At 40.2% G+C, this 26,000-nt stretch overlaps 1 protein-coding gene across 2 annotated transcripts in view; it reads left to right on the plus strand.

Moving 5' to 3' along the window:
- The first annotated feature begins 355 nt into the window (after positions 1-355).
- The window catches only part of ICE1 (interactor of little elongation complex ELL subunit 1), a 50,677-nt gene continuing 25,032 nt past the window's right edge, over positions 356-26,000 (plus strand). For both annotated transcript variants that reach the window (XM_024578425.3, XM_045186243.2), the window contains exons 1-10: positions 356-676; positions 11,079-11,137; positions 11,722-11,756; positions 13,066-13,084; positions 13,830-13,941; positions 15,403-15,479; positions 16,409-16,446; positions 18,666-18,748; positions 18,965-19,004; positions 19,088-19,144. In XM_024578425.3, the coding sequence (XP_024434193.2) occupies positions 593-676; positions 11,079-11,137; positions 11,722-11,756; positions 13,066-13,084; positions 13,830-13,941; positions 15,403-15,479; positions 16,409-16,446; positions 18,666-18,748; positions 18,965-19,004; positions 19,088-19,144 (604 nt within the window). In that variant the 5' untranslated portion in view covers positions 356-592. The remainder of the gene's footprint in view (positions 677-11,078; positions 11,138-11,721; positions 11,757-13,065; positions 13,085-13,829; positions 13,942-15,402; positions 15,480-16,408; positions 16,447-18,665; positions 18,749-18,964; positions 19,005-19,087; positions 19,145-26,000) is intronic.

The following is a 26,000-nucleotide window of genomic DNA, read 5'->3' on the forward strand; positions in this document are numbered from 1 at the left end:
CGGACAGCGCGGCTGCCTCTAGTTATAAATCGCGCACTTACCCGTGGAGGGTAGGGTCCTCACAGCGCAGGAGACGCCTCGTATGACATCATCACTGGTCACCTCCCCTTAGTTGAAGGTTTTAGGTGCCTATGGAAAGTCTGTCATGCAACAAGCCGGTAATAAAATAGTAACTCGTAAACACTGGAGGGGGTGCCCCTCCGATGCCTCTGTTCCCCCTGAATTTTCTTCTGTGGACGTGGCCCCCGCCGCATCAGCACGGCTCCGCTCCCTACTCTGCTCAGGCGGAACCTTAGGCCACCCCAAGGAGAGACGAGGGGCGGGGCCAGCTGGGGCGGGGCGGGGCCCTGGCTGGGCTGCGTCGCGCTCGGGGGCCGCACCGGGTAGCGTTTCTGTCTAGTGCCCGAGGCAGGTCTGGCTCGGGGAGCCTTTAGTCTGCTCCACGGGGACTTCTGTGCACGGATGGACCCGCCCGGATACGGCGGGAAGCGGCCTGGCAGGCGGCGGCCCCGGCGGCGTCAGCAGCGGCAGTACAGGGCTAAGGCCGCGGGTCCCTGAGGCGTGCGGGTCCTCCGGGCCCGGCGGCGACACCATGATGCCGGGCGAGACCCACTCGGCGGCTCCCGGAGCAGCGGCTGATCTCTCACGGTGTCAGGGCTGCGCCTCCCTGCAGCAGGTGCGGCGCCTTCCCGGAGCCGAGGGCGCGGAGGGACTGGGTGGACTCATCTGGACGCGGGGCTGGGGGTCTGGCCGCGGCCGCTGCGTCTCTGCGCGCTGCTCCAGCTTCTTGGCGGAAGCTTTCCTCCCCTTCCCCCCGCCCTCTGGTTTTCCCTCCTCTTTCTGCAGCAGTTGCTTTGGGAACGGTTTCCTTTGGTTTACCTAGGATTGGAACCCAGGATTCATTTATGGGGATGCAGTGGTGGGGGTGGAGTAAGGGAGTTCTGGAGGGCCTCCTCATACACTTACCCCACCTCACGGCTCCCCAGGGCTTACATTTAGGTTGGTGAGTGATTGGTGAAGTGCTGAAGGAATATTTTCCTCCGAGGATAAGGCTTTTGCTTGTCCTGGCCTGTTTTTAAATATCTGTTGCCTGGAGGCAGGTTCTCCTGCGACAATTGAGTTGGCTGGGAGGGTCTTTGATCAGTTGCTTGCAGGTGCTGGAAGTTTCTGGCGGCTACGTGGACTGTTCTGTGTAGTGACTGAAGATGGGTTACTAGTGTCTGGCTCTAGGTCTTGTGAGGTTATAAAGCCAGTCCCAAGTATTCGTTTCCAGCTAGAACCTTCTCTGTCTGATGTCAGGAGTCTTTTAACTTTTTAATATCAGTGTCTTTAATGGTAAATTGGGGCTGTCCACCCTGATACCTTTTAGATGTAATTAAATGATCATCTATTTTATTCAGTGTTCTAGGCACGAGGGACACATAGTGGGGAACAAAATAGGTAAGATCTGTTGTCATAAGTAAGATGTATGTGTGCAGATAAAACTTTAGGGGTCTTAGGAAGAAAATAGAGAAGTCGAAATAGTGCTCTTGTCTCTTGGCTGGGGTGGCAGGCAGGGTGTTTTTGAGGGAGTGACATTGGAGATCTTGGTGAGAAGGAGCAGACTAGAATAGGTGTGGGAGGGCTTTCCAGATAGAAGGATTAACAGGTGGAAAGGTTACTGAAGTGAGAAGGAGCACAGTGCCTTTGAGGAAAACAGGGCCTGGTTGGTGTGAGTGCATGATGCAGGGGGAAAGATTGCTGATGAAATGGGACCAGAAAGGAATGTAGGACTGATAGGCCACCAAGAAAAGCTTGTGTGTGCGTGCGCATGTGTTATCTATGAGCTGATCTCAAACATTTTATTGTTGAGGGCAGGAGGAGGAGCAAAGGGAGTCATATACTGGTACTCTGGACTAGAAGGAGAACTAGTAGTAAAACCGTTGAGTTGAGCTGCATATAAAGCATTTACAACGTGGTTTTCTTTTTTACTTCTCAAAAACGTGGGAACATGAGTGAAATTACCATAAGTCTTTGATAAGTTGTATTTATTATTTGGGCCAGCTCATTCAACAAATATTTATTGAGCATGTGCTGTGTTTCAGACAGTGTGGTTACAGCAGTGAGGAGAAAAGACAAATATCCTTGCTCTCTTCGAGCTTCCATTCTAGGAGGTGGGGGGAAGAGACAGGTTGTGTTAGAAGGTAATAAATACATTGAAGGTAAATAAAGCAAAGAAGAGGGGAGAAAAAGTGGGGGAAGAAGGGACCAGTGACTGGAAAGGCTTCACAGAGAAGGTTAGGTTTGAGAGGGGTTGAGGGGTCGGGGGTAGAGAATAAGCTCTGTAGATTTCTTGGGAGAAAAGCAACCCAGACAGTGAAAAAACAGGTGTGGAGGCCTGACTCAGGAGTCTGCTTAGTGTGCCTGGAAAAGAAAGGAGGCTGTGTATCTGGGGTAGAGGGAATGTTGGTGCCTTCATCTGCTTCATTGGCCTGTGTAATAGAAATTCATTTCCCATAGTTCTGGTGGCTGGGAAGTCCAGGATTAAGGCACCAGCAGATCTGGTGCTGGTAAGGGCCTGATACCCCGTTTAGGACGGCCTCTGGCTGTGTCCTCATGGCAGAAGGGAGAAGACGGTGCTCTGGTGTCTCTTTTATAAGAACGTTATTGTATTCATGAGGGCTTTGCTCTTCTGACCCACCTGACTAATCCCAAAGGCCTCGAATCCAAATTCCATCACATTGAGGATTAGATTTAAACAAAGTAATTTTTTGGAGGGTGCTGGGGGCACAGTGTATAGCAGTCAGAAGACCTGAATTTCCAAAATGGAGGAACTGATCATTCGGGCCCTTGTAATCGTTGTGAGGATTTTGACTTTTACTCTGAAAGAACAGTGAGCCATTGGACACTTTCGTTTAGGAAAGAAACCCATGTGAATTATTCTGTTCAGTAGTGGATCTGACCTTCCTTCAAAACCTGTTCTCCCCATAGTAGGCCCCATTTTGTTTGAAAGTAGCAACTGTAGCCTTCTTGTTGCTTAGGCCAGAAACTGTCATCCTTAATTCCTCTCTCTTAAACCTACATCTAGTCCATCAACTGATTGTATTTGCTTGGTCTTTATTATCCATTGGAGGCTTTTGGAAAGGAAAGAAACCAGTGTGAATTACTCTGTTCAGTCGTGGATCTGATCTTCAAAAGCTGTTCTACTCATAGTAGGCCCCATCTTGCTTAAAAGTAGCAACTGTATCCTTTTTGTTACTTTGGCCAGAAACTGTCCTTAATTCCTCTTTCTCAAACCTGCATCCAATCCATCAACTGATTCTATGGACTCTATCTTTGTTACCCATTCACTTCTCACCATCCCTACCACTTCCACTCTTGTGTAAATGACTATAATCTATTGCCTGGAGATTACTGCAGTAGCCTCCTAAGGAGTCTGCCTTCTTCCACCCTTGCCACATTCCCACTGTCGGTTCTCAAAACAGTAATAGGAGCAGCCCTGTTAAACCTCTAAACCCAGGTGTCTGCAGATTTTCTCTGTAAGGAGCAAGTTCATAAATATTTGGTGCTGTGGTGTCTTGTTCATTACTACTCAACTCTGCCGTTGTACTGTAAAAGTAGCCGTAGGCCATACTAAAGGGATGGGCGTGATGTGTTCCATCAAAATATTGTTTACAAAAAACAGGCTAAGGGCCTTAGTTTGCAGGCCTCTTCTTTATCTGTGGACACACCATTGCATTTGGGTTTTCTGTTAAGTGAAATGTTTTTTTAGGGGAAGAGGATAAATAGAGTCTCTGGAGCAAATCTTTATGTTGCAGAGAAAGGCTGGAAAAATAGGTTCATGGCAGATTATAGGGGACCTTGAATGGTTAACACCTTACCATTTTGTTTTCATTTCTGTCAGCCTTAGGGAGCAGTGAAGGGTTCTGTATACCACATACGAGCAGTTCTGACAGTAAGAATAACGTATGGTAGTGAGCAGAACTACCATATTGGAGGTAGTTGCGACTAGCTCTGGTAAATTACTTTATTAAGGCATACTAGTGATGATGAAAGCCTGGATTAATTGAAATTTCCCAGGCCTGGGAATGGAGGAGAGAAAGGTTCTGATTGTGAGAAACTGCGAGTGGACAGATCTCAAGTCAGGGAGACAGAAGGGGCAGAGATTTAAAATCTGAGTGGCTGTGAGAACTGTGGTAGAGGCAGGAGAAAGCAAAACCAAGTCAGCAGAGGCATTGAAAGTGTGGGCCTGAAGTTTTGGAATGACTCGGGAACTGAGGATTTTCACATTTGTTGCTTGTGAAGCACGGTGCTTCAGGGTACACTGACATACCTCCAAGGAATTAGAGAAGAGGCCGCATTGGGTGAGTGCTGAGTTCGTGGTAAGATTTTATTTGGTGACTGATGGGAATGGGAGAATGGAGGAGTATGTTCTCTTCACTTAAAAGAAACTTTGAAAACCTTTGTCGCAATTCATGGGACTGCATGCCGTCACGAGGAGTCAGTGAAGGAAGACCAGCTGGGTAGTGAGGAAGGTGAGCATGGAGTGGTGAGAAGGAGAAACAGATATACAGGCAGTGTATAGGAAATCAGCTTTGGAGAGCATGAGACTTGAGAACAGGCAATTGGATTTGTCAGTGAGAGGTCAGTAACCACCTTAGGAAAGACATTTCTGTGGGTGTTGCGTAGTAGGACATCAAGTTCTGTGCTCCAGTTACAGTGCAAGAGAGAAACTGAAGAGGTTCTCTGCAGAGAGACAGTAGTATCCGGCTGTGTAGTTTTAACACACTGAAACGTCTGGATTTTGCAGAAAATGTGCAAGCATATCACAGGCACCTTCCCTGCAGGTGGCATACACATGAGTGCTGTGCCTTCATTCTGAGCTGTGATGGGAGTCCAAATGTTGCTGTCCTGATTGAACAGTTGTTACTCGCACTGGAGATCTCCTTTCATGTCTTACTCCTCCCTGCCCTCTTTTCCTTGCTGGTTGAAGAGATACAGTGTGTTTCCTGAGATCGTATCTTGATGCAGAAGCATATAGATGACCACATTGACGTACCGTTTTTACTTGTAGTCCAGTACATCATCTCATTTTTGTTTTCTCACCCTAACTGATAGCAGTGGTTCATGAGAGGTCTGTAGGTTAATGTCCATGTGGGTTGCCAAAATGTGGTAGTTACAAACCAGTGTGGACCTTACTTTGGTGATCTGTGCAATAAATAAGGCTTAAATTGAGTGATTTCAAGTCAAGCTGCCATAAGTCACTTTGTTCCTATGAAGGAAAGGCACTCCCACCCTCCTTTTTTCTTACCAGTTTCATTTGTCACTGGAGAGCTAACTGTTTTATCTCTTGGGGCTCCAGATGAGAATTTGAAGCACATGGTTATACTGTTCAGCTAACGTAGCTAGAACAGCTTTAGAATAGATGGTATTTGGCTGTTTGGGGAGCAGATTTGAGCCTGTGATTTATATAAACTTGTGCTGGACTTGCATTGATAATTGCCAGTAGTTTGAACTTCATCGTTTGGAACTTAACACATACATCCCCATAGACATATTCATTTGCAAATCAATAGACTAATGGTTATGTTACAGGGATGGTCACAGAGTTGTGATTTATTCATTTAGCAAATATTTATTGAGCGTCACTGCATTTGTGATGCCATGGTGTGTTTTGAACACAGTCAAGAACAGAGGAGGCATGGAGCTCATGTTCTACATGAGGTTACGGATGAGTGAGAAAGCATCCAGATTATAAACATAATGCAGTAAGTACTTTGTTGGGTGATATACAGGGTACCCTGAGCATCTAAGAGGGACATCTGAAGGCTTCATAAGAGGAAGTGAACCTAAATTGAGTTCTGAAGGACGATTCGTAGTTAAACAAAAGGGGAGAGATGCAAGGAGCATGTGTGGATGGGGACATGTCATGTTCAGAGGCTTGGAGGGGAGAAAGTCATCTGTGATGGATTAGGCACAGAGTCAAAGGTAAAGGTGACAGAAGTCCAGGCTGGAGAGACTGGGGTGGGAAGACTCCACCCATGGGCCTGTCTTGCAAGCAGATCTTTCTAAGGATAGCAGTTTCCATCCTCCTGTGGCGACTCTTTTGCACACACAGCTTGGGGGTGCTCTGGCCAGCTAGTGAGTAGAGACCAGGGAGGGATGCTACCAAGCATCCCAGAATGCACATACAGCTCCCACAAATAAGGATCCTCAAGCCCAGAATGGTAGTCATGTTAGAGTAGTAGCAACTCAGGCAATTTACTTTTACCCAAATTATCTTTTTATGTATTTGCTGTATATCTACAGATTGTATTTATTTATTTAGTATTACCATTTCGTAAACTACCCTGGCCAGGTCACTGGCTTGCTCTTTGCCAGTGGCTGCCCTTCTGCCCCCTCCCCTTGTCCTGTGGGCTTAGCACTATGTCAATTCTACTTCCCCGAGAAGGGAAGGGGAGATGGGAAGCACAGAGTGAATTTCTTTTTCTCCAGTGCTGCATATTCACACTGACACTCAGGATGATACTCTATGAATAAAATGTAAACAGTACACTGTACTAAAGGAGTGAAAGGGGAACAGAAAGTCTGAGTAGTGGGCTCCTTTGAGAATTGTGTTCGTGGCCCAGTGAGTAAGTATAAAGCATAGCTTGAGGAACTCAACCAGAGGGAAAAGAAAAAGACGGTAGTCATGGGAGGAAAGAAGAGAATTAGGAGTAAATCTGAGCCTTCCAATAGGTATTGGAATAGAAATTCAAAGCAGAAAGCAGGGCTGCTGGGAGAAAAGCAGTAACCAAAGAAACCATATCACCTTAACCTTTTCCTGGAGAGGAGGAGTATGCCGAACCTCACTTCCTTCCCTGGAGGCCAGGCAGTATTAGGGCTCTGTGCATGTGCCTGACAATGAATGTGGGTTGGAAGGGGCTCCAAGGGCCCTTGGAATAGACGCAGACTGCTCAGTGTTCACAACTCTGAGATTCATTATTTGGAGAGCTTTGTTGCAACTAACGTAAGTGACATTTGAATCAGATTGGAGAAAATGGAATGTTTTATTAGGACACTGCATTCAGTATCTGACCAGGTTTGTACCGCCACCCATCCAGGCCTTAGGAAAAAAGTTAGTCAGGGACTAGATTAGAATGCTATAGGAAACTGAGAAGTCATCTTCATTTAGTGGGATTTTATTTCCTTGTATGGTGCTATGTTTTGTGAATTTAGGGTTTTGGTTTTTGTTTTTAAGATTTTATTTATTTATTTTTAGAGAGAGGGGATGGGAAGGAGAGAGAGAGGGAAACGTCAATGTGTGGTTGCCTTTCATGTGCCCCTTACTGGGGACCTGGCCTGCAGCCCAGGCATGTGCCCTGACTAGGAATCGAACCAGCAACCCTTTGGTTTGCAGGCCCATGCTCAAACCAGTGACCCTTTGGTTTGCAGGCCCATGCTCAATCCACTGAGCTATAGCAGCCAGGGCTAGGTTTTTATTTTTATTAGTTATACAGGAGTGTAGTTTAGAGAGACAGCTTGATATACAAGATTTGTTAAGACAGCCCCAGCCCCACTCATTCCCTCTTCCTCACAGACAGTGCTCTTAGTTGTTTGCGCAGTGTGTGTTCATAATGAACTCACGTGTTGTTAAAGAACAGATTTGTGTTGCTACGTCTCGTTTTTCGCTTGTTCCATTTCTGACTTTGGAAGGTGAGAGTTGAGCTCCCTTTCTGCTTTTTGCCCCACCCCACCTGGCAAGCAGCCTTTCTCTGCCCCCCCCCCCGCCCCCCCCCCCCAAGTCCTCAGTGTAGTTAAGATTTCCGTTAGGTCACTAAGGCAGCTGACCTAACTATATGTTACAGCTAAGCTCTGAAGTAAATTATGATTACTTTTCCTTTCCTGTCTTTTCTTTTTTCCCCTGGTTATTGATTATATCCTTAATTCAGTATACTCATCTTAAAAATGTTAAGGAATGCTTACTTTATGCCGGGGGCATTTTGGCTCATCCTATTTAATCCTGACAGCAAACCAGTTTTGTGGCCTCCCAGTGTTTGTCTCCTTATCTGTGCACTTAGAAATCGCTCTGGAGCAGGGAGAAGTCAAGTAAATTTGCCGGAGGTCACTGCCAAAAAGTGGAGGAACAGGAATTTGAGTCCAGCTGTTTCTGACTCTGCAGTCTGAGGTTCCTGGAATGTCTCTGGCATAGTACGTTACATTACAGATGGCATCTGGAAGCAAGGTGGGGAAGATGAGATCCACTAGAAGAACTTGAAACAGAAGGGAAAAAGGCAGAATGGCTTTTACAAAAAAATCATGAATTAAATGCATGATGGAAAGCAGCTTACACTTCTTGCTTGCACTTCTCTGACAGTTGGGTATAAATATCCTTTTAATGCTTTCATTCCAGCAGATAACTCTTTCGTTTTCTTCTTGGGGGAAAAATTTCCTCCTTGAGCCTTCAGCTCTAATCTGGTGCTCAGCTGCCTTCTTAGAGTCTCTTTACCTCTGCTCTGTGCCCCACATTGTCCTCTGTTGATTTATCCATGATTTCGGTGGAGCCTGTTCACATCCTCCAATACCTCCCCGAGCAAGGTTGTCTGGGAAGTAAGTTCATGGAGATTTTGTGGATTTGGAAATAATCTATTTTACTACCACTATTGACTGACAGTTCGTATAGTTTTACCTGGAATTCATTTGTCTCAGAATTTGGAAGGCTTGCTTTCTAGTGTCTAGATTTCTCGTTTTCTCGATTGCTGTTGAAGTCTGAAGCCATTCTGATTCCACATTCTTTGTATATGACTTGTTTCATTGTCTTTTTCTCTCAGGATTCTTAGAGGCTCTTCGCTGTGTCTCTGATGTTCTGAAATTGTATACTGATGTGTCATGGTTTGGATCCTATTTGTATCTGAGTGTTGGGCCCTTTAATTTGGAAACTTCTGGCTTCATTTCTGGGATTTTTTTCTTGAACATCAGTATTTCTTTGATTATCTCCGCATCTTTTCTGTTATTCTCTCTGGAATTCTTATCATTGGGCATGTGGGACCCCTTACACTGACACTCTAATTGCTTTTTTATTCTTTTTTTCTATTTTTCTACTTTATTCTATTTTTCCTTATTCTTTTCCATGTCTGTGGTTTGTTTTATTTTTTTATTTTTAAAGATTTTATTTATTTTTAGAGAGAAGGGAAGGGAAGGAGAAAGAGAAGGAGAGAAAAATCAATGTGTGGTTGCCTCTCACATGCCCTCCTATTCGGGACCTGGCTTGGATTCCAGGCCTGTGCCGTGACTGGAATTGAACCAGGGACCCTTTGCTCCATAGGCCAGAGCTCAGTCCACTGAGCCACACCAGCCAGGGCTGTGATTTGTTTTATTTTGGGGGACAGTTTTTTTCAGCTTCATCAAATCTTTTTGTTGTTTTTAATGATAACAATTTTATTGAGATATAATTCATATACCATAACAGTCCTTTTAATGTGTGTAATTAAGTGGTTTTTAGTATGTTCACAGTTATCTCATCTTGTCACCACTATGTAATTGTGAAATAGGTTCATCAACACCCCCCTATGTCCTTACCAAGAAACTTCTTAAATATTGGATGAGGCAAAAGTAGGTTTACAGTTGTGAGTATGTAAACACTGAGTTTATTCCTGTATTATTAATTATTGTATTTTTTTCATATGAACAACTAGACCTACTTTTGCCCCACCCTGTATTAGCAGTCATTCTCTGTCCTCTGTTACCTGCCACTCCCCCACCCTCCACCCCCCACAACCACTAATCTGTCTCTGGATTTGCCTGTTATGAACAATTTATGTGAATGGAATCATACAGCACATAACCTTTTGTGTCTGGTTTCTTTCACTTAGCATAATGTTTCCAAGGTTCATCCATGTTGGAGCAGGTGCCGTTCATTCTTTTTCAGTGCCAAACAATCACCTCGTATGTCTGTATGACATCTTGTTTATTCATTCATCAGTCGATGGACGTTGAGTTTATTTTTACTTTCTGGCCAGTGTGAATAATACTGCTATAAATAAAAGTGTACGAGTTTGGCCTGGACGTGTGTTTTCAGTTCTCTTGGGTTTATACCTAGGAGTGGAATTGCTGGATCACATGGTTACCTCTATTTAACGTTTTGAGGAACTGCCAAACTATTTTCCACAGCAGCTGCACCATTTTGTATTCCACCAGCAACGTATAAGGGCTCCGATTTCTCTACATCCTCTCCAGCACTTGTGATTGCCTGTCATTTTGATTTTAGCCATGCTAGTGGGTGTTTATAATCTTAATTTTAAGAGCTTTTTCTTTTAATTTCTAAGAGCTCTGATTATTTCTTTTAAAAACAGCTTCTTCATGAATTTAATTTATCTCAGATCATATTAATTTTTTTGAAGCTTTCTTCTCAGCTTTTGCTTACTCCAAGTTTTTTTGGCCTCTTGTTATAAGTTTCTTTCTGAGCTTTATTACAGTAGGTCAGAGTGAGCCATTTATATATGAAATAACATCTTATGTCAGTACCATTAGGTCTTGTCTTCAGACTGGTTAGAGCTCCTCAGATCCTCAGAGATGGTTTCTAGCCTCTGCCTGGAGAACATAAAGATTGGCTGCCACTGTCTGGGAGCTTAATGGGGAGAAGAAGCAGGCAGCCAGTGTGCGTGGGTGTACCCTGTCCCTCCGTTATTGTCCTAGTCCACCTGCTCCAGGTTCACAGTGTTCCAGGAAGAGACTTCTTCAAAAAGCGAAGCTCCTGCTAGATGGGGGGGACCAATTTCTGTGAGGCGAGGCTTGGAGGGAACCAGTGTCACTGATTTCCAAGCTTGCTGATATTGCGCAGTGTAACCTGGGTGCACCTCACTGAAGTCAGGTGCACTCCGAGCATCTGTACAACTTCCTTGCTGTAGAGTTCCATCGTTCAGATAAACGATTCATAGAGACAGTGTGGGCTCGGCATATGTCTCTGTGTTGCACACAATGGAAATAATAGATTCACATATTTCTGTGTTTATGTAAGTACAGTAAACAATATGTTTACAATCAGTGACATGTTACAGTAAAATATTTGAAGTAATTTACATAAAAACAAGTAGCTGACTGTAGTGTTTTTTTTCTTTCAGAATTTAAATGAATACGTTGAAGCATTAATTACCTTGAAGCAAAAAATTATTAACACGGAGTGAGTATGTTTCGTGTGTTTGGCTGAGCTGTGTGGACCCGGCAGACAAGCTGAGTAGGAGGTGCTGTCAGACCTCTGGGTCTGGAAGGCGAGCTGGGGTTTCTCTTTTGAGGCCGGCGTGGTGGTAGTGGTCCAATTGTAGTGCCACTGCTGTCCCCATTGTTGACCTTGTGTTAGTGGCTTTTACAACAAGACTCATGGCTTACGAAATGATTTTTTGCTAAACTGAGCATTTTTTAAAAGCTGTTTTCTGTCTTCAAAGCCTCCTTAGATCTAGGACAGGGCCTCAGATCTCCTCCCAGTATTTCACAGCTGTAGTGTGAGATGTAACTTTTTTAAATTCTGTAGAAGTCACATAATTTATAGGCTAAGATGTTAGATCAAAGGGATTTTAAGTGAGAAGTTCATATATCAATGCACTGTTCTTAAGGAATTGAGGGTTATATATATATATATATATATATATATATATATATATATATATATATATAATTAAACAAATTCATTGCATAGGAAGAAAGGTACCTTGTATGTTTTAAAACAGTTTTAACATAATATAACAATTCTCTTTTTTGTTGTTGCAGTAATTTGTTAACAGAATATCAGAAGAAATGTGATGATATCCTTTGAATTTTAAAATCAAAATTGTTAGAATAAGTTATTAAAATTTGGTAAAACTTTCAATTCTTGAATTTCCGTTCTGTGATGTGGTACTCAGCTTCTGTCTCAACTGTAGATAAATATGGATTTAAAAATATATATATTTGGCATTTGCTCAAAATACATGTTAGTTGAACCTCAAGTATGTCCTAAGTTGCTGTACATCTTGAAATACCAGTGTTGCAGAGTTAGTTAGGCTTTCTAACTTGATTTCGTACCTTTTTTTATAATTCTGATCATTTCTTCGTTTATTAGTTCCTCTTTCTAAAGGGCAGAGTATATTTTATATCATCATGTGTTTTTTGAGCTTTTCTTTCTTGCAAAGGCTGCAGTAGTTCAGGATGAATAAAATATACTTCTTAATCTTGAGAAGCTTACATTCTAATAGAGGAGGATGCAGACTTATTATAAACAAACATTTTCTATATTGTGATATGAGTAGGGATTTATAGGAGATGAAAATTTAAAGGAATTATTTTTTGCTCCTAGCAAAAAATACTGGCAGCTTGAGATGGGAAATGAAGTTTTCCAATTGTGTAAATTGTAAAAGGGAGGGATTTTCTAGATTTTATGTCCTCCCTGTCGTCTTACCTTATTACTCATTGAATATAGTTTCATATCATTTTAGTAAGAACTTAACTCTCATTGATGGAATTAAGGTCTGGACTGTTTGAGAAGTAAAAGACAGGTTATTTGGGGATTCTGATATATATAGGATTCAAGGTATTTTTGATTAGTTTCATATCTTTATCCTTAGAATTTAATTTTTGTATAGTTTTTTAAATTAATTTATCAATTTATTTGTACAGGGAGGGGAAGGAGGAAGAAACAGGGAGAGAAACATTGATGTGAGAAAGAAACATCAGTCGGTTGCTTCCCGGATGTGCCCTGACCAGGGACCAAACTAGGCTTGTTCCCTGACCGGGAATCTAACCAGAGTGACCTTTTGCTTTGTGGGATGACACCGAACCAACTGAGCCACACCAGTCAGGGCTTCAAATTTAATATTAATCATATATTTAATCAGATACCTTTTTAATTTAGAGAAGTGAATATTTTGACTCTTGGTACATGTTATAAATAGGAATAACAGTAAAAAATGTTTATCACAGTTACATGTATGTTGTAGATGAAACTTTGAATATTGTATTCTAAGAATTATGATCTTGCCTATATGTACATTGAATACTCATTATTTTTAAGTGAGTTTTGTCTTCAGCCAAGTATCACTAGATAAAATTATCGGAGTTTTCTTTAACAAGTTGTACAGCTGCAGTTTGCCAGAAGGTAAGCTATCTGTTTTCGTAGTTGATTTGGGCAAGACATTGACCAGTCTAGATTTTTAAGTGGATTCGAACAAAGTGCTACATAAGATTGATGTGTTATTTGGAATGTTTTTTTAATGACCGTGATAAAAGAAGAGTCACATTTTCCTTACTATTAAATTGTCCAAATGAAGGTCTTAAATTATCGTCATGGTTTGACTTTTCAGTAACTGTTATTGATCGTGTTGCCATTGAGATGAAGCTTACTACTATATAATTATTGTCATCTACATGAATTGGACTGTTTCATTCATTGGACTGGGGTTATCTTGTGTATCTGAAACAATTTAAAATAGACTTTTGTAAAAATTCAGCAATATTTTATACTCTGTGTTGATCACTTAGGAGAAGACAGAAAACCATGATTGTAAACTGAACCACTAAATTGCCTATCATTTAACTTGAACAAATGGGGATGAGTTCAGTATTGGAAGAGCCAACTTGTTTGGCAGATTGCCCTTTAATATATCCTCCAGCAGGTTGAGAATCCACTACTTCTGCTTCTCAAGTGGCTTTTGATACACTTTTATTAGAAATAGAGTGCAGTGCCAAAGAAATAAAAAGCAACGTGAGGATCACGTTGATATTAATAGAAAGAATACATTTAAAAGGAGAAAGTCTTTCTTTCTTTTTTTTGTTTCAGTTTAGAAAATAATTGAAAATCACCATAGATATATTTAATAATTCACCGCATTGTCCATTTTTAGAGAGAATAGTACTCTGCATCACCAAGTGGAACAGATGCTTCAAAAAATTTCTCCTCTGCAGAAATGTCAGGAAGAATTGGGATCTTTAAAAGCTGAACTAGAAGAGAAAAAGGTACCTAAAGTAATTTTCCTCCAAAGCTTTGTCTTCAATTAATTAAGAGCCTCTAATTCACTGTTATTGGGATAAGGGGACATTTTCTATGTTAATAAAGGAAATAAATGTTAGTCAGGATTCTTTTAAGTATGTTACTGTACTTAGTAAACATTGAACTAGCTGATTTATGGCTTGGTCCTTATAGTCATCGTTAAATGTGTAATTCTGTGTTTGTTGTTATGTTTTTTGAAAGGGGTTCTACCTGTGAATTTATGGCTCCACGTGTCCTGCATTGCCTTTTCATTTTTTTTCTTTAATGTAAAATAACATGCAAAAAAAAATTAAACTTAAAGATAGCAAAATCATGTTCTCCATTTCAAGATTAGATTGCAGTAAGTTTATTTAAAATGACATAAGCTTGTTTTTCTTTACACATTTTGGTTTCCTCTTTATAGGAGCCTTAGAAGAGAACTCAATGGCTTTTACAGTTAAGAAAAATATAAAGCCAATAAAGTGAGGGGGCTCTCATAAGACCAGTTGTAGCCAAGCTGGGATGATTCTGGGCTTCTCTACCTGTTTTTTAAGCTTGCTACAGGTAGTATTTGTGCCTCTCAGTCTTCAAATTGTGGCATTTTAGCAATGCCACACACCTCTCTGAAGTCTTATGTACTTTAACAGTGATTGGGTTTCTATTTGACTATGCAGTGAAAGTTAAAAAAAACCACTGCAACATTGAAATTTGTCTACCTCTGATTGTATAACAATCTCATCAGCCGCATCTTAGAGGAAACGAACTGGAGTCAGAACCAAATGATATGATAAGCCCTCCTCCCTCACTCACTCACTGTGGCTTTGGAAGACTTAGTCATCTTACGGACCCTTAGACCCCTCGTCTGTACAAAGAGGTCAAGGAGCACATCTCCGAGCTATGGTGATTAAAGAAATATCAAATATCATGTACACATTACATTATGATACAGAGCTATTCAATAACCATTTCTTTCTCACTCCGATGTGGCCATCAGGGTGTACATATTGATTGGTGTTAACACATTTTTTCCAGTTACTATTGAGTACAACAAGGTATTTTATAGTTTTGCATAGTAGTAACAGTTGTTTACAGTAGTAAACAGTTGTTTATATTAAGCTCTAAAACTTCTTTAGGTTTTGTTGAATTTTAATTGGTTGAGGTAAAAATATTGGCTATTCGATATGAAGATTTGGAATTGCCTTAAAATGAATATATTTTCAATTTTATAGTTTTGATTAGATTATTAATCACTATCTAATAAGGATCTGGTTATATCCTTTAAAATGTTCATGAAATGTACTTTGGTTTCCTGTCTAACATATTCATTTGGTTAATTTCATACCTTTAAATGATAATTTAGCTTTTCAAGCTCAAAATAAGTTATTCTGATAGTCATGACTTTCAAATTGACAGTATATATCTGTTTCTTCTTCTTTTTTTTTTTGTAGAGTTCTCTAAAGTTATATCAGGATACTCATCAGGAATACGCTCGTGTAAAAGAAGAATGCTTGAAAACTGATGCTCAGTAAGTAGTTTTCAAATGACTGGAAATAGGGATTTCATCTTTGAAAATTCCTAAATGAATATTTCTCTTCTGTCTTCGGATTTGTTGGCTGTAATTAACTGTGTGATCTTGAATGTCTCTTAACCTTGGTGTCCACATCTGCCAAATGGACATCATAACTACCTTGAAGGATTATAAGGAGTGCTAAATAAGCCATCGTATGTCAAAGGGCTATACAAAGAAAGAATTCTGTAAACATGTTTATGTCTGTGTATAAACATTATCCCCTCCTTTCCTTGTGCCAGCACTTTAACAGGTATCATTCGAAATGGGTGTCTTTGTTACCATTCATAAAAAGGGCTGTTCAGAAGCATCCATTTGATTATTTTAAGTTTAATATTATATCCACATTATTCAACAAACTTGTGAGCTACACATAAAGTAGTTTAATGTTGATGTAGCAATAACTCAAGAGATTCTTTCTCAGAGACTTACCTCCCTTCTCTGATTCAAATTCACCCTAAAACGAGTGCAGGTCCCCAGCCACGGCCTCTCCCACAGTGATGCTATGAGCACTGCTGCTGTCCGTGCTCCCAAAAGTCTCATTGTGGGTTAGAGGCCGCACCAATTCTAGGAGACCATCCTACACATCGGCTCGGTTGATGGATGAGACGGCTGTGGTTCAGAGAGAAAAATACAGATTTCTTTAATCCATTTTAGCACTATTACCCACTAAAGGGCATACTGCTGCTTCTTAGGTTTGATCTACCTTTAGGAGAGTCACTGGTAATTTCGGTAATTGATGTGTGATGCTTGTTGTGACTGGCATTTACTTTGTTATATAAATCTCAGTAATTAAAAAATAAACGTGCCACAAATTGTAGTGTATATATTTTTTTTCTTTCACATACATTTTTTTTGCAATTTTAAAATATAAAATTTTATTTTAGGAAGAAGAAACTAGAAGCCAAGGTGAAGAAGCTGGAAGGTAATTGGCACTATTGTTAGGCTTTGGGTTGGTTTGTGCTGGTTTACTTTTACTGTAAAGGCCAATGATTAATAAAAGGATTTAATTTTGAAATTTGAATCTCATGGGGTTTTCTCATTTTTTTCCTAATGAAATCAATGGTTAGTAAAGAAGGTCACTACTTTTAGTCCCAAGAAACTTGAGGTACCGTATTTTTTGGACCGTAAGATGCACCTACGTTTTAGAGGAGGAAAGTAGGGGAAAATTTTTTGAAGTAAAAAATATGGTAAAACATTTAATAACATAAATAACATAATACTTCACCAATGTGAATGTAAGCTACATTTAGACTATAAGACGCACCCCCTATTTTCCGCCCAAATTTGGGGTGTGTGTCTTATAGTCCAAAAACACAGTATTTAGATCGTTATGACAACACCCAGGGAGAGATTTCCGTGCGGTTCCCTACTTTGAGGATTGTCACTTTGTCCTTGGTAGGTAGAGTGCAGAGGCGCCATGTGAGGATCTGGTCAGTCCTTACGGGGCAGCTCATAACCCTTTCAGGGATGGAACGCCAAATGTTTTTTTTCTCCCTCTTTCATTGGGGTGGTTGGGACGTGGAAGTAATCTCATCCAGTAGAGAGAAGGAGCACTCTGTCAGCCCCACCCCCGATACGTGTTTCTTCCATTCCCATGTGGGCATTTGCAGTCCTCTTAACCTCCTGTGGCTCACTGCCCCTGCTCTTTGCTGTTTCCTCATGCGCACAGGGTTCTGCCTCAGAGAATGGTGAAGTTTTCACTTAGAGTGTGAGATGGGGATTTAAGTGTAGTTGTATCAGGACGTGTAGATATAAGAAAATAGTCATGACTTTACCTAGATTGAACCTGATTTTTTTAGGCCATAACTCTATAAATATTTTGGTAACAGTTTTTTCTTTGATTTGGTTGTTGCACAAACAGTAGTATGGCAGCAAATACAACAGCACTGTGTTCTTTGCAAATACTGCCTTCTCTTGCTAGTATGTGGAGATAAGTATCTATTCAAGGAAATATTTTTAAAAAGGTCTGAAATGCCTGTGAGACTACTTATAGCTTTTAGAACAGAATTCCTTTGAAGCAAAAGTGTAACCTTTATTTTCTATGTGACAAAAATATTTTTTTCCTAGTAATTGGCAGGGCATAATCGGGTAAAAAGATACTCAGCCTTCTCAGAATGAATCGGGTAGGGATTGTTACTCCGGTGTTTTATGGGGTATTGCTTTTCATAATGATCGAGTATGAACAATCTCAGGTAGAGCCAGTACTGCTCAGATCTTTACAGTGCACTTGGACTGTGCAGCGCCTCGGGACCCGGAGTAGGAATGAATAATGGGCTAAAGACTCAGAGGACTGCTATACAAATGCCTTAAAAGTACAGTTGAACCTTGGACAACCTGAGTGTTAGCTGAGTGGGTCCACTTGCACTCAGATTTTTTTCAAGATATACTGTAAATATATTTTCTCTTTTTTATGGCTTTTAATACCATTTTCTGTAGTATACACATATAACATATAAAGTATGTGTTAAAAGACAGTTTATATTGTTGGTAAGGCCTCTAATCAACAGTAGGCTATTAGTAGTTATGTTTTTGGTTATTCAGAAGTTTTATGAGAATTTTCACCTACTTGGTGGTTGGCACCCCGACCCCAGTATTGTTCGAAGGTCAACTATAGATCTCTAACAGACGCATTAGCAGTCACGACTGTTAGCTTATTGAAGGAAATCCCAGAAAGGAGTAATAATATAGCAAGCATAGAGAAGTTTGTCCCTTCCCCCAAATAAAGAGAATGGTATTAACAGTATTCTAAAATCTGTAAACCTTGAATGTCACTGATTGTTGAAGAATAAGGAGTTGGGGAGGGGGGGCATGGCCTCTCCCTCTGTAAAGGTCATGCATGTCGGGTTCTTGCCTGACTAGAGGGTTTGGGTTGGCTTGTGCTGCAATTGCAAAGGATTTTTAGGGCCTGTGCCAGTGTTACGGTTTTATAGCTAATAGAGATAATACTTTAAGCTAAAAGTATTTCTGCATTTATCCCTGATTGACAAAATACTGAAGAAAGTGATCTTTTACAAAATTTTTTTCAAAGTTTTAAGAAATGAGAAAAACTCAGTATTTTAGATTTTGATTCTTTTTTAAGTTGTAGTTGTAAAGTTTGTAAATTCTGTTTCTTTCTTACTTCCATGCACTCTTTAAATAAAGAGGCTGCTCTCAAGCAAACTCAGGACTTCAAGCAACTAAGGAATGAAAAGAAAATACTTGAAAAGGAATTTAAGAAGACACAGGTAATAGATGACAGTGCACACACCTGTTAAATTTCTGGCCTCAGGGCTCCTTAGTGTCCTTTGTAAAAATGCAGTGTCCTAATCACGCAGGAGTCGGGAATGAGGCCCCTGATGGAAATAGCCGGCAGTGCTGGTCAGGTTGGCTCCCCCGCATTTAGGGCCAGGGTGGTTGCACTCCTGGACAGTGCAAGCTCTGTTAGTGTTTTGTTTTCACAGGAAAGGCTGGATGAATTTTCTAAGCAGAAAAATGAAAAAGGTGAGTATTCAGTTAATGGCCTACATAAAAATTCTGTTTTGATATTCAGTATTCTTTTTAACCATTTCCCCCCACATTTCTAGAGTTGAAACACATTGGAACACAAATTTCAAGTGATTCTTATGGAAGCATAGATAAAAGTGAGTATATTCCAAGTTCTGTTTTTATTTCTGTTCATTACTTCTAGTGGTTTGGGAGCTTCTTTGTTGCTGTTACCTGTAACTGTGAAAGTTCCAGGGCTTCGTAGATGTCTCATGGAAGAAGAAGTCATATGCTGTCCCATGTCTCCATTAGATCCGTGTATATTATCGCCCTGCTATTAGATAAATAACACAGTGAAAGAAAACATGGAAAAGCAGTATTGTTTCGGAAATGAAGACTAGTTAGAGATATAATTTCCACACTTTTCAAAAAATAAAAACTAGAGGGTTTGGGTTGACTTGTGCTGGAATTCATTTGCAATTTATCAAGTTAATTTCTTAGGTGCCAAATATATAAAAATTGTTACCGTCAGGCATGAAAGCTGGTGCCAAAGCCATGTTAAGTGTATTTTTGGAAGACAGAACTTTAGGGAAGGCCGAAAGTTACAAGGAAAAGGGAGTGGTTGTCAAACAGTGCACAAGGGAAATGTCAGACGTACAGGTGTGCCTTTTATCCCAGAGTGGCCTTATAGGTGAGGAGGCATGACCCTGAAGTTAGAAATCAGGGGTTTCCCTTTAATATTTCTGTTCACTCACTGTGTGACCAGGAACCTTCCTTCTTTGTGTTTTCGTTCTTCGTTTTTAAAAGGGAGATTATGAATTTCTGCTCCGCCATCTCTCACTGTTTTGGTAGGGATACATTTAAAATGTAAATATTGGTGTTTTCATGTCACTGTTGTGCTTTTTTTTTCCCATGGTGGATATTATTAAAACCACTTACATTGTTTTGTACAATAAAAAGTGTCTCTTTAGAAGTCTTTATCTTTTTTCTTCCTTTAATTTTGTTTTTCAGTTCAGAACACAAGATCACTTTTTTCTGTGTGGTTTAAGGCTTAACAGTTCATACCTTTCAGTTATCTGGGCACCGATTTATCACTGTCAGTGATGCATAATTTGTGTGCTTTTGACTCTCTTCTTCCTGCTCTTATGGTGGAAAGTGAGAGTCTCAGTGACAGCTGTTGCTGAGAGAAGTCGAAGTCTGCACAACGCTTGGCTTTCCCAAGTAGCAGTCAGATGTTGATTTAATGTTCTCTTTTGGACTGGCAGCTTTGCTCTAGGATTCGGCTATTCTCAGGCCTTACTATTTCAGACCGAACCGTCCTACCCCCTTACTATAGTTAATCTCTGTCCCTACATTCTGTTTTACTTTCCTCAAAGAACTTGGTACTATCTCCAAGTAAAATTTTGGTTTGTTTTGATCTTCCCTTCCTGTGGGGGCTGGGAGCTGGAATGTTGTTTGTTGTACATTTTACTTTTTCTAAATAAATGAAGTCTTTAGTCTTTAGGAGTCTGCTGATTATTAAGTTGTGGACTTGGATGGGTTTAATTCCTAATACTCAAACATAAATTTAATGCTTTAATACTTCTAACAGAGATACACAAGTTACGCCGAAAGCGAGTTGATTTCACTTTTAAAAAGTGTTTGAGTGCTACATTTGCCTTTCCTTCCTTTTGAATTCCAGGAAACATGGCAGAAAATAAAATACAGCTCTTTATGTAAAGTAGTTGGTATCAGTTGGTGGTGAAGCCCCAAATTACAGAGAAAATAGCAGCCTTCAGAAAGCAAGTTTTTATGGCAGAAGCCCTGTGTTTCCTCAAAGCAAAGCTGGCAGGGAGAGGGAGAAGGGGCAGGACACCAGCATTTTGCCAGGCCATCGACTAATGTGTGAAGAATGTGCAACCTTCTGGATTCAGAGTTGCCAACATTGGTGCACAGGCTACGACCCAAGGTTCAGCCGTCTAAAGTGTTAGTTATGCGATGGGAGGCACCCAGGGTGGGTGTAAAAATTGGGAATTGTGGTTGCTTTGAAGGATAGCTGCTTCTGGTCCCAGAAAATGAGGTATTTTCATATTCCATGTAAGTCCTCAACAACTGTGTTCATCTGTCTCCCCTCCCTCCAAAAGCAGGGTCCTGTATGCCAGGGATCCCCAATACCCAGCCAGTGGACTGGTACCCTCCGTGGCCCCGTTAGGAACAGGCCGCACAGCAGGAGGTGAGCAGCTGGTGAGAGAGCGAGAGCTTCGTCTGTATTTACAGCCAGTCCCCATCACTCGCATCACCGCCTGAGCTCCATATCCTGTCAGGATCAGCGACAGCATTAGATTCTCATAGGAGCGCAGTCCCTACTGTGAACTGCGCCTGCGAGGGATGTAGTTGTGTGCCCCTTAGGAGAATCTAATGCCTGATGATCTCAGGTGGAGCTGAGATGGTGATGCTAGCGCTGGGATGCTGCTGCAAATGCAGATTATCATTAGCAGAGAGGTTTGACTGCACAGAGACCATAATAAATCAATTGCTTGCAGATGCAAATCAAAAAAAAAAACCCTATCAGTGAGTGGCAAATGACAATTAAGTTGCATGTGGTGGCAGATTATAAAGCCATCCCCTCCCCGCCCACCCCCTGGTCCATGAAAGAATTGTCTTCCATGAAACTGGGCCTTGGTTCCAAAAAGGTTGGGGACTGTTGGCTACAGGCTTATGGAATGAGAACCTATATTTATTGGGAGTATAGGACTAAAAAATGTAGGCTGAAGAAGCATACTGTGGCAATCAAAGGTATCCTGCCTAAACTTTCATCCAAAACAGAGAAAAGGCACTGGCAAAAAAGAAAGGCACCAAAGCTCAAGATGAAGAGCTAGTACCTGAGGAAACAGTATGAAATCATGAACCACGTTAAATGTTAAAAACTGAGTTGTATCCTTAGAGAAGGTCTAAGGACATATAAATAGGCTGCTGCTATGAAATTAGAATTGGGGTTCTGGAATATTAAAAATACGCTTGTAGAAATACACTCACTAGACAGACTGAATTGTTAAATGGACAAATGTAAGTGTCTCTGAGACCTATCACAGGTGTCTCTGAGAACATGGTACAAAAGAACAAAGAAATGAAAGGTATTAGGGGAAATGTAAGAGTCTGAACAATAGAGCTGGATGTCATAATAACCATCTGTTAGAAATTCTCAGGGGAGAACAGCCTAAGGAGAAAAGGTAGTCGAGAAATAACAGAAGGAAACTTCCCAGAGCTTACCACAGATGCGATGTTTATATTGGAAAGGCATGCCCAGTGTTGAGTGTGACCTTTGTGAGTGATCTTTCTCTCTCATGTATTTATAGGGAGTATATTTAACATCAAATGAAATAGAAAAAATAGTATACAGGGATGGATAAAGAAATTCCAAGCAAATGCTAACTTGTAAGCTGTAATCCAAGACAAAAAATAATTCAAGCCTAGAATGACTTTATGTGGATTAAGACGGAGTATCTAGATTGATGGAATGTACAGTTCACTAAGAAGAGACTACTGTCATGGATAAAAAAGCATGAAACTGTCAAGTAAAATGCTTGGAAATTCTAGGGGCAGTAGCCAAGTCTGTCTCCATAGGAGACCTTAATCTGTTTCTCAGAAATAGAAAAGCATAAAAAATAGGAGGTAGAATTGGGATCATAATTGCAAAATTGCTGATTTACATATGATTCTTTTAAATCACAGGTTTAGAATTTAAAATACTTTTAAAACATATGTAAAAGCTGAGTGTTTACTAATAACTTATATCTAATCTGGTATATTAAGATACTGAGTTTTAATAAGATGCTGGTAAAAATACTCTCCCATGCCCCCCAAAAGTCTTTCAAAACCTATCTGGTAACTGCAAACACATAACCACAAATCCTTCTTGGATAACAGAAGGTAAAAATGGGAATACTAAACTGTTTTGGAAATAAACAACAATAGGGCAGCATTTATTAAATTTTTGAGGTAGTGCCAATGTGGTATTCAAAGGAATGATTAGTGGTCTTCAGTGATTATTTTAGAAAGCAAGAATTACAGAAAATGGATGACTAAGAAGGCAGGAAAATACAAGGAAGCAATTGATGAAGATGAAAACAGGTTAATGAAATAGGAAACAAGCAATTGATTTGAGACCATTAAAAACCAATCGCTAGATCTTTGTGATGCTGGTGAAATTGACAGGTCTTTGCAAGTCTGATTGAGAAAGGAAAGAACAAAAATCTAACAGTACCAGGACTGAAACCTATAAAACTGTAGTTGGAGAATCTTAATTCACAAATTTATATTCATATTTGATCCTATTGATGATACAGACTATTTTCTAGGAAAACATACCAAAGTTGACTCAGAGTTGTTATTGCAAACCTGAACAGAAAAAGAACCCAGAAGAAATTAAAAGTTAGTTAAAGCTCTAGTTAACGCCATAGAAGATCCAGGTAGCTTACCATTGAGCTCTGTAAAGCCTTCAGTGAAAACTAAAGTCTTTATTTTATTTATTTTAAAACTCAGAAAAGTATGCAGTGCTTTCTGTCTCATTCTCTCAGACTAGCATAACCCTGTACCAAAGTCAGTTAGAATAACATGCACACACATCCTCAAGACTCAGAGCTTTGCCACTTAGGAATGTAAATAAAATTTTAAGAACTCAAATCTACTAGTAATTGTGAATACAGACAAATTATGACTTAAGGATTTCTCTGAGGAATATTGCAACAACTGGGTAAGAGAAAAATGATATCTCAATTAAGCACACATTCCTCATAAAAAGTAGTGGTGAGGTAATAATAGAATAAAAATATTTGCACTTGAGAAAGATGAAATGTACAGAGCAAGGTCAAGGCAAATGCCCTTCCTGTTACCTCCATTCTTTATGGGAGGCCTGTAGGAGCTGAGAATACTAATAAAGAAGAGTCATTATTGTCATCATTTCAAAAGATACGACTAGAAAATTGAAAAGTCTCAGCTGGAAAATACAAGTAGGAGCTTGGGAAAGGGGTGATATAAACATGGAACACACAACATGTCATCATGAATCTTTTCAGAACAGGGATGGAATAAGAGCAACCCATTCTCAAATGGCAACAGAAGCATCAGAGGTCTAGGAAAAGACCTAAAAGCAGTGTGCTGTGTCTCCAAGAGGAAAATTATAAAACACTCCTGAACTGCGTTAAAGTAAATAAACATGTTTTGAGATTGAAAGATTCTAAGTTTAAGGATGTGAGTTTTCCCAAAATGTATTTGTAAATATACAGCCTCACTCAAAATCTCACTGAGGTTTTATATGGGAAAGGACAAGCAGATGCTGGAGTTTTTTCTAGAACCAGTAGATGTTCAGAATAATATTTTTGAAAAAGAAAAATTCCGAGCAGATATTAAAACATAATAATAAAACTTGTGATTAAAGAAGTGTGGTACTCATGTGGAAACTGACAAGTCAGTGAAATAGAAAAGTCCAGAAATACTGACAGATGCCTTATGTTTTGATAAAGGAAGTGCTTTAAAATACTGGGTTAAGGTGTGCAGTTCAATTTAATGAGGTTTTTCTCTCCCTACCTAATGAAGCCACATTAAGGCCTTTTTTTTGCTTTGCTGGGAATGGATAGCTCTCTTATTTGTGGATAGACGTAATGAAGGAGTGCTCAGTTAGAATAGGCGTAGCTCTGGTTAATAGCCTCCATAAGAATAGAAAAGTAACTTTTTTTCTTTTTTTTTAAGGTTCCCTGTTTGCTGCTTTGGGTATACGTAATAAGCAGGGATCCTGGTCAGGTCATTTAAGCAAAGGGAATTACAGTGTTTGGAAGCAGGCTTTGGGGTAGGTTAAATCACAATGTAGATAAGCTGCTTGATCATAGAATTTGGAACTCAAAAACGAATGTGTCTCACACAGGGTGACCATCAGAGGTTGATTGGCTCAGGGAAAGTTGGAAATGCCCAGCTTTTCAAACCCACACTGCGCCTCTGTCCTCTCCTGTCCTGGTCCCTCTGTCTGAACCTCATTATTTGGTGTGATGCGGTTTGCCGGCTTCCATAGATCTGACCTATTCAAAATTTGTGATTCCTTGGAGATATTTAGGTTTAAAAGGTTGGTCTTTCAACCTTTTGCGACTGGGTTAAAGATTTCAGTATTTTTAATAAATGCTTCAGGTTAATTTAAGAACATGTTCAAGGAAACAATAATAGAACCTTGAAGTGGCCTAAAATTGTGTACTCTTTACAGCTTATTTTTAGTTGAATTTTAATTTGTGTGGACTGTCATTTTATGCAGATTTGACCAATAACTACTGATATTTTTATGAATACTTTTTGCTTTGCAAGTTTTTTTTTAATTTGTATATTTATTAATGTTAAACTCACTTTAAAACCATAGTTAATATTTCTGATTTATATGAATTTTATTGGGCCTGTATTAGTTACAACTACTGTTGGCCTTTCAACTTGAACCAGTGGTTCTTAACCATTTTAGGGATCCAGACAGACCCCTTTGAAAATTTATAGAAATACCAAAGCTTTTGCTTTGCTCATGAGAGCATATACTTCTCTGTGTGATTATTTCGTCTTGTCCGTACGCTTACATGCACACATTTTTGTCTCTCACCTCATTTTGCCCTAAGACCACTAATGGCTTTTCTGTGACCCATGAGGCCCCCAGGTTAATTGCAGCATGGTCGACTTTGAGGCATCTCAGGTAACTTCACGTAACTGAGAAGGTACTGCTCTCCTGTCCCTTGCCGAATATGTAGAGCCCAAACCTTTTATGTCAGTCAGTATACCTGCTCCCTTTCCCAATCACGTATCACACTCTGTAGAAAACTTACAGGCCAAAGATTTATTTGTTCCACACAAACATGAAGGTGATAGAAGCCATTAGCAACAGGTGGATTTGGTTTTTTGACTCCCATTCTCCCTGCTCTCTCAAATAAAACCAAAGCCTACATTCAGTCATCAGTACTGGGCTAGAGCCTTGCAGCCTTTTCCATCCGTGGCTAACTCAGTTGTGTACAG

This window comes from Desmodus rotundus, chromosome 1 (genome assembly GCF_022682495.2).
Source record: "Desmodus rotundus isolate HL8 chromosome 1, HLdesRot8A.1, whole genome shotgun sequence".
NCBI classification, from domain to species: Eukaryota; Metazoa; Chordata; class Mammalia; order Chiroptera; family Phyllostomidae; genus Desmodus; species Desmodus rotundus.